Genomic DNA, 15,967 nt, shown 5'->3' with positions numbered 1-15,967 from the left:
GAACTTGTTCAGGAAGTAGCAGAGGGGGAGAGAAATGAAAGGGACCACAAATAGCCATGTGGCCCAGTTCTTTCTCTCAGTTCTGTTCTGTTCATCCTGAACAGTCACATTCAAAGTCAAGCTGTAGTCTTTCCTGTTGCCCCTTGGCACCCTACAGGCTCTTGAGTTCTCTGACCTGATGTGAAGCTGCCTTTTTGCTTGTTCCTGCTCTAGTCCCCTTGTATCTTTTCTGGTCCTTGATCACATCACTTGTGGTCCTTCTTAACCCTTTACACCTTGCATTGTTGTTCCTGCTGCAACAATGGTGTATTTGCAGGTAGCCACTTAATATCTACCTTTTTCATGCCCACCCTGATATTTCCATTAATAATTACGTCCACCCTTTCCCTTGCACTACTAATCTTTTTTCATTTTGTTCGACTTTGCTCTCCCAGTTGCATTGATATTCTTTTGATTTAATATATAATTTAACTTATTATGTTTATTGTTTATAATATCTCTTGTATTAAAATATAAGTACCTGGAGGATAGAGATAGTTATCTTGTTTTGTCTGCGGACCTGATACAACAGATAAGAGTGCCTGGCATATATAATGGACTCAAAATATTTTGTTTTTAAATGAAAAGATGTTGCAGTATTTATTCATCATGGTCTGAGTGTACTTCTCTTAGGCTGCTGTAGTTGCCCATGGAAAGCTTGGAAAGGTATCTCAGATCAAATTATATCATGTGCAGGCTTATGATCTATTTTCCCTTTATTACTAGACATTACAAAAGCATGTTAAGGGGCGGACATCTAGCCTAGTGGTTAAGATGCTGTTTAAGTTTCCTGCATCCCACGTGGAGTACCTGAGTTTGCTACCTGTCTCTAGTTTCTGACTCCAGCGCCTGCTAATGCAGACTGTGGTAGGCAGAGTGATGGCTCAGGTAATTGAATTCCTGATACCCATGTGAGTCATCTAGATTAACTTCTCAGCTCTCCTCTTTAGCCTTGGCTGTTGCAAATATTTGAGGGGAAAACCAGTGGATGGAAGCTCTTTTTCTCTGTTTGCCTGACTCTCTATAATCTCAAATACCTAATCAATAAAAAAGATTTTGAGGAAAGAGACATTTGTATGTTTGTTCTTAGAAACACACATTAAAATTAAAAAAAAAATGTGTGTTTGGATTAAATAAAGAGGGAAGTCGCTTTCCATAAATGATGAGTATTCAAAGCACCAAAAAAAAAAAAAGATAATAATTGTCTTGAAACAGTAGAAAGAACAAAGAATATAAAGACATAGGGCCGGTGCCGTGGCTCACTTGGTTAATCCTCTGCCTGCAGCACCGGCATCCCATATGGGCACCGGGTTCTAGTCCCAGTTGCTCCTCTTCCAGTCCAGCTCTCTGCTGTGGCCCGGGAAGGCAGTGCAGGATGGCCCAACTGCTTGGAAGACCAGGAGGAAGCACCGGCTCCTGGCTTTGGATTGGCATAGCTCCGGCTGTAGCAGCCATTTTGGGGGGTGAATCAATGGAAGGAAGACCTTTCTCTGTCTCTCTGTCTCTCTGTCTCTCTCTCTCTCACTGTCTAACTCTGTCAAATAAAAAAAAAAATTAAAAAAAAATATAAATACAGAAGGCTTATTAGAGTACCTGGGTATAACATTTAGTATTTCTGTGATTCTGGGTTAGCTGTTTGTTAGCCCTGAGCTTCAGATACTTTATCTTAAAAATGAGAACGCAGAGGATCTTCAAAAATTTAATGGAAATGTATAATGAAAAAACTGCACAGATTTAAAATATTTTTGCACTAAAATTCCATTTTCTGTGATCTGTTTTAAAAAGATAGAGTTGTTTGTTTGAAAGATATAGTGACAGAATGGGGGAGAGAGAATGAATGGGGATGAGAAAGAAATCTTACCATCTGCTCTTTGAATCCCCAAATGCCCACAATAGCCAGGGCTGGGCCAGGGAGAAGCCAGGAGCCAGGAACTCCATCCATATCTCCCATGTGGGTGGCAGGAGGGACTCAGGTACTTGAGCCCTTGTCTGCTGCTTTAACAGGTACACTAGCAGGAAGCTGGGTTGGAACTGGAGTAGCTCGCTTGAACAACAGTCTGATTCAGGATCAGATATCCCACGAGGTGGCTTAACTTGTTCTATGATGCTGTCCTCTCCATGAATCTTTTGAAGTTCCATCATAAAATAGTAGTAATTGTTTTATTTTCCTTATACGTGTTATGACAGTATGCTTTCTTTCTTAATATGTGCTTGTTTTCCTTTAACATATATGTAATGATATTACTTTTATTTTCATTTGACATTTACCATTTAGAATATCAGCTCCATAGGAGCAAGTCTGCATCTTTTCAATACTGTGTTCCCTACCTGGAACACAAAGTCTGACACATCATAGTAATCTAGCATATATGTTGTGAAATGAAGATTAAGCAAATTTAAGCCAATACAGACCTATTATTATTGTCATCTTCTAAACCATAATCACTGTCAGATATGTGTTTTCCTGGCCTCTTTTGACTACTATCAAGTGGACAATCATCTTGTAGAGCTAGTACCTTAACTTAGTTTAGTGAAATGAAACAGAAAGCACTTAGCTGATCTATTTTTTTTTTTACAGGTCTCTAAGCTGGCTGGTGTTTTGGTCAAGCATGGCATTAGCAAAGGTGACACTGTGGTCATTTACATGCCTATGATCCCACAGGCCATGTATGCCATGCTGGCCTGTGCAAGGATAGGAGCCATTCACAGTCTCATATTTGGGGGATTTGCATCCAAAGAACTAAGTAGTCGCATTGATCATGCAAAGGTAAGTGCTTTATTTGGGGGAAGATCAAGTGGTACTTTTCTCTAATATTTTAGTCATATTTAACTGTGCATGAATCAACCATATATTATCTTGTTAGATCTGTGTTTCAAATGAAATACTTAAAATTTGCTTTTTGTTGGTGCATATTTATTAATTAAACATTTATTTTTGAATTGGTCCTATTTGAAATGGACCTTGCTCTATGATTTGAGGAATGTAAAATATAAGATAAGATGCATACTTTTAAGTTAGCTTGTAATATATTTGGGCATATAAAATATACAAGAGAAATAAAAACTATTGGATTTATTCTAGATAATTATTATATTCCCTCTGTGTGCCTGTCACTGTCTTTGGAACTGGGTTGTAAGTAATGCTTATCTAATAGACTAATAACTAGTTTTATCATCTATATATTTTCAATAATGGAGCTATAATCCAATGATTGATAGAGGGTGCCCAGGAGGGGTAGGATCACATGTTTGAGTGGGGTACTAATATACACATTTTAAGTTTGTTGTGCAATATCATTGAGATAATACTGAATTTAATACACTTAGCATGGCATCTGGCGTATAGCTCATTTAAAAGATATTAGCAATCATTATTATCTTTTTTAAAAAGATTTGTTTATTTACTTAAAAGGCAAAGGTACAAAGAGGCAGAGAGAGAGAGATCTTCCATCTTCAGGTTCACTCCCCAAATGGCTGCAATGGCTGGAGCTGGGCCAATCCGAAGCCAGGAGCTTCTTCTGGATCTCACGTGGGATGCAGGGTCCCAAGGACTTGGACCATTTTCTACTGTTTTCCCCTGCATATTAACAGGGAGCTGGATTGTAAGTGGAACAGCTGGGAATTGAACATCCCCATAAGGGATGCTGGCATTGCAGGTCGCGGCTTAACACTCTATGCACAGCACTTGCCCCCACTATTATCTTTAATATATTAATTAGCGGGGTCAGCAACAATTTTCCTATAAATGAGCAGTTTGTAAATATTTTAGGCCTTGTGAATTACATGGTATCAGTTGCAAGTACAACACTACAGAATGAAAGTGGTCTCAGAAAATACATTAATGGGAATGGCTGTGTCCTAACCACATTTTACTGACATAGGGTGTTGGCTGGGTTTGGCTCACAACCATAATTTGCAGTCCCCTGATTTATAGAAAGGAGCACTTTCTTTTAGTTGAGGTAAATGAAGAGGGCTTTCAGAAGGGGATGAGATTTGAATTGGATTTTTTTGTTACTATTGAGCTAGCTGAGAATTATGTAGTGGGAACTTAAAAAGGAAAAAGTGTATGAGTCAAGCATCATAGAAGGAAAGGGTAATGTTCATTTGAGAAGACAATGAGTGGTTTGTCATATATTTGAGTGTATAAATATATTTAAGAGTCTACTAGGCTGCCGCTGTGGCACAGCAGGCACTTTAGTACTGACATCCCACATAGACATTGGTTTGTGTCCTGGCTGCTCTGTTTATGATCCAACTCCCTGATAATGGCACCTGGGAAAGAAACAGAAGACAGTGCAGTTTCTTGGGTCCCTGCCACACGGGAGACCCAGAAGAAGCTCCTGGCTCCTGATTTTGACTTGGCCCAGCCCTGGACGTTGTAGCCATTTGGGAAGTGATCCAGCAGATGGAAGGTATTTCTTTATCGCCCCTTCTCTTTTCATCTCTCTCTCTCTCTCTCTCTCTCTCTCTCTCTGACTCTGCCTTTCAAATAAATAATCTTTAAAATGTATGTGTGTGTATGTGTGTGTGCATGTTTGAGAGTCTAATCATATTTGAGTGTCTAAGTATATTAGGTGTGAAGATGTGTTGAGTGTCATGTATTTGAGTGATGTGAAGGAGGAGGGAGCGAAGGCGAGCTGACAGGGACAGGCTTTTTTGTGCACTGAATTCTGTAGAACTTACACAGTGAGGATTTTGACAGGTGAGCATCCTATCATCCATACTGTGAAGGAGAGGCAAGTTTGAAGCATGACATGAATGGGGAAGAAACTCGAGGCTTGAACAAGAACCTTTGTTAGCTCATCTGAGAAGCAAAGCATTTTAGGAAGGAGAAGCTCGTAGCAGGAGGATAAAGGAAAGATGGTTGATATGGGTATAACATACAGCTGACTTTTAGACTTGGACAATCCCATGAGGAGACATCCTTAACAGAGAAGGAAGCTAACACTGAGAGTCCCTGAGTGCTTGGCATAGAGTCAGGCTTTGCTTACCTTACTTCACCTGGTGAAAGGTTAGTTATTGGAACCAGGATGTTGATTTCTGGACAAACCACCTGGGATTCCCCCCCCCCCCTTTTTTTTTTTAAATTTATTTACTTGAGAAACAGAAAGGTCTTCCATCAGCTGGTTCATTCCCCAAATGGCCTCAACAGCCAGAGCTGAGCTGATCAGACGCCAGGAGCTTCCTCTGGGTCTCTCTCATGGGTGCAGGGGCCCAAGCACTTAGCTCATCCCCTGCTGCTTTCCCAGGTGCAATAGCAGGGAGATGGATAGGAAGTGGGATAGCTGGGACTTTAACTTTACGACACAGTGCTGTGCCTCCCATTTCTTCTTCTTCTAATTCTTTTTTTTTTTTTTTTTGGACAGGCAGAGTTAGACAGTGAGAGAGAGAGACAGAGAAAAAGATCTTCCTTCCATTGGTTCACTCCCCAAATGGCCATTACGGCCAGTGCGCTGCGCCAATCCGAAGCCAGGAGCCAGGTGCTTCCTCCTGGTCTCCCATGCGGGTGCAGGGCCCAAGCACTTAGGCCATCCTGCACTGCCTTCCTGGGCCGCAGCAGAGAGCTGGACTGGAAGAGGAGCAACCGGGACAGAACTGGTGCCCCAACCAGGACTAGAACCCGGGTGCTGGCGCCGCAGGCGGAGGATTAGCCAAGTGAGCTGCGGCGCCGGCCCATTTCTTTTTTAAACACATTAAGTTAGTGCCTACAAAGGAAATCTAGGGGAATGTCTGTCAGTCACTAACTTCTCAGTCAGTGAGAAGTTGAGGACTTCTCTGAGGAAGCTATAGATCCCAGTTTTGTAGGTATGGGAATACTAAACATCATTCAGATGAAAGTATTGGATGTATTGCCAAAAATATTTTCCAAGTATGAGAAATTGAAATATCTAAAAAAGGTTTATGAAAGTTAAGCTCTACACTTAGGAGGAGTTTTCATTCATAACACACATAGAAACAGGTAAGCTTGTCAGGAAATTTAGGAAATAAGTGCATATTCTTGAGGGCAAGGTCATCTGGCAGGTCCGATTTCAGGAGAGAACATACATATAGAGATGCACATCTCATGTATTTAGATAAAACTAAGAATTGAAATCTATGGTTTTTATGTCATTTTTCCCAAATATGTCATTTGGCCCTTCTGTCCGTGAGAGGAGGAATATCCCAGGGTGGGTGTTGGGAGCATTGCGTCCTGGTGGTGCTGTAGCTGTCTTAGATTGCAGAAGTATAGTCCGTGGTGCTTCTGCAATGGTGAAGTCACATAAGGATACATATCTCTGAGCATATCTCCACCAGTAAGTAAGGAATGACTTAGTAGGCCAAAGGAAAAAATTGTTTTAACAAATAAAGATAAAAAGACTGTATTCTAAGAAATCAGTCTAGATCCAATAAAATGTCCCAGTAAGAGGCTGTTAATATAAATGTGAAAGGAATTTTTTTTCCAGAGGAAGGCTCTACTTTTGATAGTATGAAATATTCAAATTTTTACAAATACCATGTATGTTCTTAATTTGTTACCTAGCTCACTTTCATTCATTTAGTATTCTAATCTTGGGGAATGTTATCTAGAATTATTTGTGAAATTATTACAGATATTAAAATATGAATTATACTAAAAAAAAACATTTAAAGTCTATAATAAGAGGAAACAAGATTTGTTTTTCTCCTTTCTTCTCTTTCTTTTAAAAGCCAGTTAACATAGTGGAGAGGGAAAGGCTTCGTAATCAGATGGAATGAGCCCTGTTTCTGCCTCTATCACTTGTAACCTGGGGCAAGCTATGTAACTGCACCGAGTCTCAGCTCCATGAATATTAAATGATATTCAAAAGCAGAAACTATTATATATGCATATAGTTAGCACAGTAAAAAGTTTCTCAGAAACCAGAATTCAGAAATAGATGAAATACCTTGGGTTGATTTTCTGTCTCCTGAATTATTTATTATCCATCTCCTTTACTATGGGTTTTTTAGTGAAGAAATAATGTACATAAAGAAAATAAAGGTATGTTTGTTTCTGCAAATTAATTCAAATTTTGGTTCAGTTCCACAAATATTTATTCAAGGCTGTGTTACGGCACAGACTGTACCAGGCATAGGGGACATAAAGATAAGTGACATCCTCACCTGGCTTTGGAGAACTTACTGTGCCGTAGGGGAGATGAATGAAAACTCTGGCTGTAGTTGAACATGTGAGGCCTTCCCAGAATGTACTGAAGAATGGAGATCAGCCCGGACCAAGTCTTCCCTAGGGACTTCTTTTGGCTACTCCTGAGTATGTCTTGAAGAATGATATAAAGAGTGTTAAATGTATCTTTTTGTTTTTTTAAAGATTTATTTATTTATTTGAAAGTGGGGGGAGGGAGGGGCAAGGGAGAGGGAGGGAGAGAGAGATCTTCATCTGATGGTTCACTCCTCGATTGTTCGCAATGGCTGGAGTTGAGCCAATCTGAAGCCAGGAGCCGGGAGCTTCTTCCGGGTCTCTCACGTGGGTGCAGGGGCCCAAGGACTTGGGCCATCTTGTACTGCTTTTCCAGGCAATAGCAGAGAGCTGGATTGGAAGTGGATCAACCAGGTCTTGAACTGGTGCCCATATAGAATGCCGGTGCTTCAGGCCATGGCTTTAACCAGCTGTGGCACAGCGCCGGCCCTGTTAAATGTGTCTTAACAGCAAAAGCAGGTCTAGGCTTTGTGGGAATTGAAATTTAAAACATTTAAGGATCCTCCATGACAAATATGCTAAAGTTAGTATGGTATTTGGCAAGCATGAATATATATTTAGAATTAATAAAATCATTAAAAATTGATCTCAGATTCAGGTTCTTTCCTTCTGAGGTCTCTTTAGACATTTAGAAGAGATACATAGAAAATGTTAGACATTCTTAGTGACTGTAACAGACTGGCTCTCTAAGACAGGCTCCAACCTAAGCAGTAACCAGTTCTAGGGGGGAGCAGGGAGCTCTACAACTGAGGTTTTCATTTCAAATATGTGGCAAATCCACCTGTCTTAATGAACTCTTTGAGATATATTTTGCACAGCTCATGCTTATAAGCCAAAATCATCATTGTAATTGTGAACGAGTTGGTGAGATTCATGTGGAACTGTTTAGGTTTATAACATCTAAAAAAAGTGTATTGGGTTTTCAAGCCATTTATTCAATAGAGCACAGAGCCATTCAGACATTCTCTGGAAATGGTAAGCTGCTAGTCTGCTTCTGAAATTTTGTGATTGCCTTAATTGGACTTATTAAAGAATTCTCAATTTTTTTCATTGTAGCCCAAAGTGCTTGTTACAGCATCATTTGGTATTGAACCTGGCCGGAGGGTAGAATATAAACCACTTATAGAAGAAGCTCTACGACTGGGACACCACAAGCCAGACAAAGTCCTCATTTATAATCGTCCAAATATGGTAAACTGAATATTGAATTTGGTTCTTGCTTGCGGTAATGTGTTAAAGAGGATTGAATTTTGTCTGTTTGAAAGAGATAATTATTGTTACTTTAAAAAAACACCACTGATTTTTCTAGGAAAAATTCAAATGATATTACGGTCTTTGAAAAATTAGCTTAGAATAAAGACATTTGAAACACAGACCTATCATAATAAAGAGTTGGGTTCTGTCTTTAATGCTGATGTAATTTCACATATTACTTTCAGTTTTACCACAACACTAACAAACGGTAATTTGATTGCTTAACATTTGGTTTTTAAGACACTCTACTAATGGATTTTTAAATGTACCCAGTAATTCTATGAGCTAGGGAGATATCATTATCACATTTTAAAAAAGTAGAATTAATGAACATAGAAATAATTTGCCTAGTTAGTAAGTGCATGGACTCATGATTTGAATACATGTGCTCTGACTGTATACATAATCCTTCTCCTATCTTGCATCTTGGGAAGATGGATTAAATTGTATGCAAAATGTTTTTTTTTTTTTCCAGTTTAGGAGAGCATTTAGGTCAGAAGTAAAACTGTAGGCAGAAAAAATAAAGCATGAATATAGTAAACAGAAAAATTAGTCTGTGATACACTAATATAATATATTAATGGATATACTTTACAATACATTTCCTATTAACTTTGACCTGATAATCACCAGTTATTTACAGTGGGATCAACTTGGATTTCTGGCAGATAAAAATTTTTTGCAGAAGAGAAATTACATGAGTGCTGAATCATGTTCAGTTTTGTAGAACTCTTGAGAGGTATGTTCAGGAAGCCCTCAAATGACAAGATGTGAAAACAGAGAATGTTAAAATAATGTCGTTTTGATTACCACCTAACAATTCCCATCACTACATTAAATTCCTGGATAAAGTTTTAGTAGGCTGTGTTTTATGAACTGCTGCACTCAATGATTTTAATGTTCTTAATTGTTTCAGCTTTTAGATCTTAAGAATAATATATATATATACACACACACATATATATATATCTTTAGATTTATTTATTTATTTGAAAGGCAGAAGTGCAGCAAGGCAGAGGCAGAGAGAGAGAGAGAGAGGTCTTCCGTCTGCTGTTCACTCCCCAGATGGCCACAACGGCTGGAGCTGCACTGATTGAAAGCCAGGCAACAAAGGGAAAGAAAGTTGTTTTTTTTTTTTTTTTTTGACAGGCAGAGTGGATAGTGAGAGAGAGAGACAGAGAGAAAGGTCTTCCTTTTTGCCATTGGTTCACCCTCCAATGGCCACTGCGGCCAGCGCATCTCGCTGATCCGAAGCCAGGAGCCAGGTGCTTCTCCTGGTCTCCCATGCAGGTGCAGGGCCCAAGGACTTGGGCCATCCTCCACTGCCTTCCTGGGCCATAGCAGAGAGCTGGCCTGGAAGAGGGGCAACCGGGATAGAATCCGGCGCCCCGACCGGGACTAGAACCCGGTATGCCGGCGCCGCAAGGTGGAGGATTAGCCTGTTAAGACATAGCGCCGGCCAGAAAGAAAGTTTTTTTAAGTGAGGACATGGCTTTCCTCCTGGGCATTATCTACCTCAGAGAAACCACTATCAGAACATGCCTGTGACTATAGATTTCTAGTTAAGGCCACAAAAATTAGAGATGGGAGTTGAGCACCCCCTTAACTTGCATCCTCTGGTCTGCTTTAACAAAAACCAGGAGGAAGAGAAAGCTAGGTATCAGAAGCAATGTAAAGATAGGTGGCAGGCCTATTAAAGGCTGCTCTGTACAGTGATCTCCCCTCAAGGAGACTGTACAGGCCGGTGCACTGCAGTGGCTTTCAGTGTGGTAAGCCTGGGCTTCAGAAGAAGTCAGCTTATGAAGAGCCATGGCAGCTCTGCCAGCCAAGAGTTGGATCACTGGAAATGGACCTGCCCTGGAGTCAAAGGATGCCCAAGTTAGAGCCACAGATCTTATTGGCTGTAAGCTGAAAAGCCCTTCACTCAGCCCAGCTTCCAAAGTGACCACCACAGCTGAGGGGACGGCCAAGTAGGGTCAGCAACATTGCAGGCAGAACTGTAAATTTCCTCTTAGAGATGTCACCTGCCTTTACCTGGCCAGCTCTCCTCCCAGGCCAGGTAGGTAATGGAAGTCAACAGGGTGCCTTCCCCTAGGAGGTTCACACCTCTCAGAATGTACCCTATGTGAAGAGATAGATAGGTCTGGGCCTCTTAACTTACAAGGCCTAAAGCCCACCAGATTATTATCAAGCCCCTTCTGTCAGGTTCTATTTGTCTCTCAATCGGAGAACTTATTTGTGGCTTAGACAGCACCTTTCTTGGGTCCTCTAATAATGACTCTGTCCTTTGTTCTAGACCCTGTCTAGCGCACTTGGGTCTCATTCCTTTGTAATCATAACCTCTACTCTACCTCCAATGCCTCTACTCTCAACCTGTGTGTACTGATGGTCCTCTCCTCCACTTAATGTTGTATGATTATTCAGAATTTCTCTACAGACAAACCCCACTACCTGCAAAAGTTGAGTGGCCTTTCTCCCGGTCCTGGCTGGGATCAGCTTTCAGCCATGTCCATCAAACAGTCTTCACAAGGGTCCAGAGACCCCCCCACCACCACCTCATTTCTTCTCCTCTATGAAATCCTATCATTACCTGGTTAATGCCACTCTTAGGATCACTGGTTGCTATTCTCACCCTGACTTATATACTACAGTGTCTGTGTTTACAGCAGGTGATAATGGAACGAACCAAGGCCTTAAGCAACCAGGTGGTCTACCAAATGCTGCTACAGGGATATATTTGGCTCCCCACCCAGGAGACAGTGGCTTGAGACATCGCCCCATGCCAGTGAAGAGTACCTCATTGTCCCCAGTCAGCAGGAAGTAGCTAGAGAGACTTATCATCGCCCCCTTTCCTATCATCAAAAGGTTGGGATGGTAGCTTTGGGATCTGCAAGGAGAGAAGGCCTATACTTCCGTGAATGGAGAGTCCCTACCCGCACTTCCGGGGAAGAAAAGTCCTTGTCAGGGTCCCCATGGGTGCCTAAAGGTCAACCAATGAGGATCAGACCTGCCTCAACCTTTAACCCCCGCATCCTGTATCTATAAAAGGAGCCCTCCCAAGCCCTGACGTGCGACTTCCCCGGCCCCTGCTCTGTTGGGAGGGAACCTTGCCCGGGAGCGGAATCCCAATAAAAGCTTGTGAATTAAAAAAACAAAACAAAACAAAACAAAACAAAAAGCCAGGAGCCAGGAGCTTCTTCTGGGTCTCCCAAGCAAGTGCAGGGGCTCAAGTACTTGGGCCATCTTCTGCTTCCCCAGGCCATAGCAGAGAGCGGGATTGGAAGTGGAGCAGCTGGGATTTGAACTGGTGCCAATATGGGGTACAGGCACTGCAGGTGGCTGCTTTACCTGCTATGCCACAGTGCAGGCTACAAGAATATTTTTTAAAAAGGTTTTGTTGCTGTTTAAGTCAGGGAAGCAAAAATATAGCTTTGGGTAAGAGGTAAGAGGTTAGAGAATGGTAGATCTGTAAAAATGTGTTTATGTGAATAAACGAGCACATTTGTTATTCATTCTCAGTGTGAATTAATAGAATGTACTAGGCCCAATTCTAAGTGCTTTCAAATACTTTTTCTTAGTTAAGTCTCACAAACCAGTGAGCATGGAGACAGGATTTGAACTCTGGTTTGGTTTTTTTAGCCAACAGTATATGTACTATTTCTTTTACCCGGTAAGCACATTAGGTATGGTATTTATGTTACTATTCATATTTTTCTAGTGCAGTTCTCTTTGTTTCTTCTTCATAGACAGAGCTACACTGCCCACTTCCTCCATGACCAGCCGTGTTCTCTCCCATTCCCTTTTTCACCAGACCCTTTCCTCGGTTTTCATATCGATGAGGGCTTTGAGGGAGTCTGGCCTTTATAGGAGACCTACTGTTGAGGCAGTAATTAAGCCCAGTGGACTGCATTTGTTTTGAGTTTAGAGAGACTCATGTTATGAAACTGGATGATGAGTCTCATTAACCAGGATTGCATTTTTGCCAGGGGAAGTGAAAACTTGGCTGCCACTCCTCAGCTGCAGGCAGGCAATGAATGACAGAATCAAAGGAGCATCACATCAGGCATCCTTGGTGCTCTCCCACTACTGCCTTTTAAGAATCAAAATACCCAGAAAAGATATATCTATAAATTTAGAAGTAAATGCATAAATGTAAAAGCTGAATGTTGATTTTTCCCCCTGTTTTATAAAATCTTGCTTATACTCACCCTTATTTCTTAGCTTGAAAAATAACTAGTCAAGTCTTTAATTAGAGACCTACAAAAGTCATAGATCTATAATTATTTTTGTGATCACTCAATTCACATTTTTCATCTTGGAACATGATTTTTATAAGTTTCCAGTCATAATGTCAAATGTTTAATATTTTGAAATTGTTTTTGTCTAACATAAAACAAAAATGCATGATTTGATAATAGTTATCTTTGTTTATCTAAATGGCACACCTTGTGTCTTTCAGTCAGTTGGGTCTGACAATTGGACTTTGAAGGGCCTTAATTCAAATTGTTTTCTATAAGTGGGTTTATTCATTTAGACATTATATTTGTAGTGCTGTATTGAAGGAATCAGTTTGTAAGCATATGTATTTAAATACATGACCAGTTTTTGTAACCCTGAGTAACATATTAAGGAGTCTAGAAGAAAAGAAGTAGCTTGTATTAGGTAAATCTGAGTCTTTGGCCTTAGCTCAGGGATTGCCTTGGAGAAATGAATGGCTACATAATCTCTAGGTGGCGAATCTTTTTTCACTGAGGCATGCACAAACCTTGCTTGTGTCTGGGATAACATGTTCATCAGTGATAAAGTTTTCAAGCTGTGATTTTGTGTTTAGTCTGTGTTAAGGAAAAACAACCAGAGGTTTGAAGGGTAATAACTACTTAAACAGCTCTAATTCCAATAAGAGTAGCTTTCCCATAAGCCACTTCCCTCCTCTTCACTTGTCTTGCCATTTCATTGCCACATACTAAAATGGATCTGCTTTCTTTCTATAAAATGATATCTGTTTATTTATGACCATATTATCACAAAGTTTACACTGGAGTGACCAGTTCTCAGGGAAAACCTAAACACTTCTACCACATTAATTAGTAACCAAGATAGAAGAATAGTTGGATAGCATGATACAGACTTTGATTAATTTCAAAAGCTAGTTTTTATCTTGAGAAATCAAAAGTGCAATTTTCCATCACTGGTGAACACAATTCAACATTCTCCTATTCAGAAAGGTGATTTAAATGCCTCCTGTATAAAGAGAAGTTTTAGTAGGTTAGCTGACATTTCACTACAACAGCACTTCAAAAGTAAAAGAAATAGATGATGGAAAAGAGAAATTACTTGATACTTACATTTTGGAAACATGGTTCTCTGGGTTGGTCTCTGAGTGTCAGTGCAAACATAACTGCATCACATTGAATTTGTTGGGTATTTGTAGATTTAAATAGAATATGTTCTTTTTGTCAGTTCAGCTAAAGCCAACATCAAGGTGTTGAACTTTTATAGACATTTACCTTAACTCACAACCTTGAGATTTTTAGCTGTAAGTCTTAGGTTTAGTGATGTGTAGGCTTAGATTTTTTCAGTACGTACTCAGACTTACAGAGATTTAGCTCATTTGTTCCCTTGCCTTCATCTCCTTTTTTACAATGCATCTTTCTGTGTTTCTGCTGTGTAGGAGACGGTTCCGTTGACACCAGGTCGTGATCTTGATTGGGATGAAGAGATGGCAAAAGCCCAGTCACACGATTGTGTTCCTGTTCTTTCGGAGCATCCACTATACATTCTTTACACATCTGGAACAACAGGGTTGCCTAAGGTATTCACTCCCTTTGGGATAACTGGGATTGCCTTTGTACCAAGAATATTTGGTAACTGAAAGTGCTTACAAATTGTATATTGAAGTTTGTATGTAGTGTATGTCTTAAAGAAATTGAGTGCTTAATTCCAAATAGAGAAAAATGTCCACTACCTTTAAGGTCAAATGCTATGCCTCTATTTATTATGAAATCTTCTCAAAAGCCAGCAATATATATCTGTTTTAGTTGGCTATTGATTTTAATACCTATTGGATTGAATATTAGTTGGTTTAATAATTTTGTATAAAATATATTGGAAATGAAATATATTTTTTTCAGTTGAGGTACAGTTTCCATACAGCATGGAATTGATTTTTGATTTAGGGTAATTCAATTCCTTATTATAAATGTGAGTTTGAGAAGTGGCCTAGACGTTTTGAACAAGAGGCAGTTTATCCACAGTATTGAACTGTTTGATTTACAGCACAGAAGATACTCAAGGAGCTTTAAATCTGTTTACCACGAAAGGTGTTTTCACAAAGCAAAGCTAAAAGCATCAACATTCACGGGTGTGTCAGCTCTCAACAAATACCACTTTTGCCTGGTATCTCTAACTAATACTGTTTTTTTCATCCAACTTCGTAAAAGCTTATAGTATCGTCTTCCTTGCTCATCTTTATTGGAAGGTTCGATATTCATAAAATCATGAAATTTTAGTGGAGGAAGGGACTTTCATGATCACTCTCATCCTGAATGGCCTCTCTCTTACTGTAATTCTCAGTGGCACTGGAGTTCTGAAAATACACTCTCTTATTCCTAAAATGATGTGGTTTTTTTTATTAGACTTTGAAAAGGAAATTTAAGACATATCATATGAAACTTGCCTGTGAAATGGAAAATGTTTGGTAGTGGAATATACTCTTTCATGGTTTGTGACATTTTGGTCTACTACTGTGTTTTATATATTATTAGCACCAAATAATTTTTTATTGAATACAAAAGTAAATAACGGCATATAAGTGAATTGAAGGTTTATGGTTTTTTTTTTTTTTCTTTTTGATAGGCAGAGTGGACAGTGAGAGAGAGAGAGAAAGGTCTTCCTTTTGCCGTTGGTTCACCCTCCAATGGCCGCCGCGGTAGGCGCACTGCGGCCGGCGCACCGCGCTGATCCGATGGCAGGAGCCAGGTGCTTCTCCTGGTCTCCCATGCGGGTGCAGGGCCCAAGGACTTGGGCCATCCTCCACTGCACTCCCGGGCCACAGCAGAGAGCTGGCCCGGAAGAGGGGCAACCGGGACAGGATCGGTGCCCTGACTGGGACTAGAACCCGGTGTGCCGGCGCCACAAGGCGGAGGATTAGCCTAGTGAGCTGCGGCGCCGGCCAGTTTATGGTTTTTTTAAATGACTCCAGTTACTTGAAAAATAAATATTCCTTCAGACTTCAGAAGATTTGTGTTTGAAGAGGTCAGATGATTGGCTGTTCATAAGCATAGCCCCTTACTTTTTGCAATTCTGTATTATATATCAGTCATATGGAGTCCAGCTGAATATTTGCCTGTCAAACACAAGGAGAGTCCGCAGAGTTATAGTCTAATGTTAAAAAATCAGCTGGAGACAATATGAACTAATCAAATAAAAAAACCTGAAAATCCAAACAACCATTTTAAC

At 40.2% G+C, this 15,967-nt stretch overlaps 1 protein-coding gene across 2 annotated transcripts in view; it reads left to right on the top strand.

Moving 5' to 3' along the window:
• ACSS3 (acyl-CoA synthetase short chain family member 3) overlaps positions 1–15,967 on the top strand; it is a 353,512-nt gene that overhangs the window by 218,128 nt on the left and 119,417 nt on the right. For both annotated transcript variants that reach the window (XM_062203158.1, XM_062203157.1), the window contains 3 exons: positions 2,618–2,806; positions 8,312–8,446; positions 14,181–14,321. In XM_062203158.1, the coding sequence (XP_062059142.1) occupies positions 2,618–2,806; positions 8,312–8,446; positions 14,181–14,321 (465 nt within the window). The remainder of the gene's footprint in view (positions 1–2,617; positions 2,807–8,311; positions 8,447–14,180; positions 14,322–15,967) is intronic.

This window comes from Lepus europaeus, chromosome 10 (genome assembly GCF_033115175.1).
Source record: "Lepus europaeus isolate LE1 chromosome 10, mLepTim1.pri, whole genome shotgun sequence".
Lineage (NCBI taxonomy): Eukaryota > Metazoa > Chordata > Mammalia > Lagomorpha > Leporidae > Lepus > Lepus europaeus.
The sequence above is the reverse complement of the archived record's forward strand: the minus strand, read 5'-3'. Positions and strand labels throughout refer to the sequence as shown.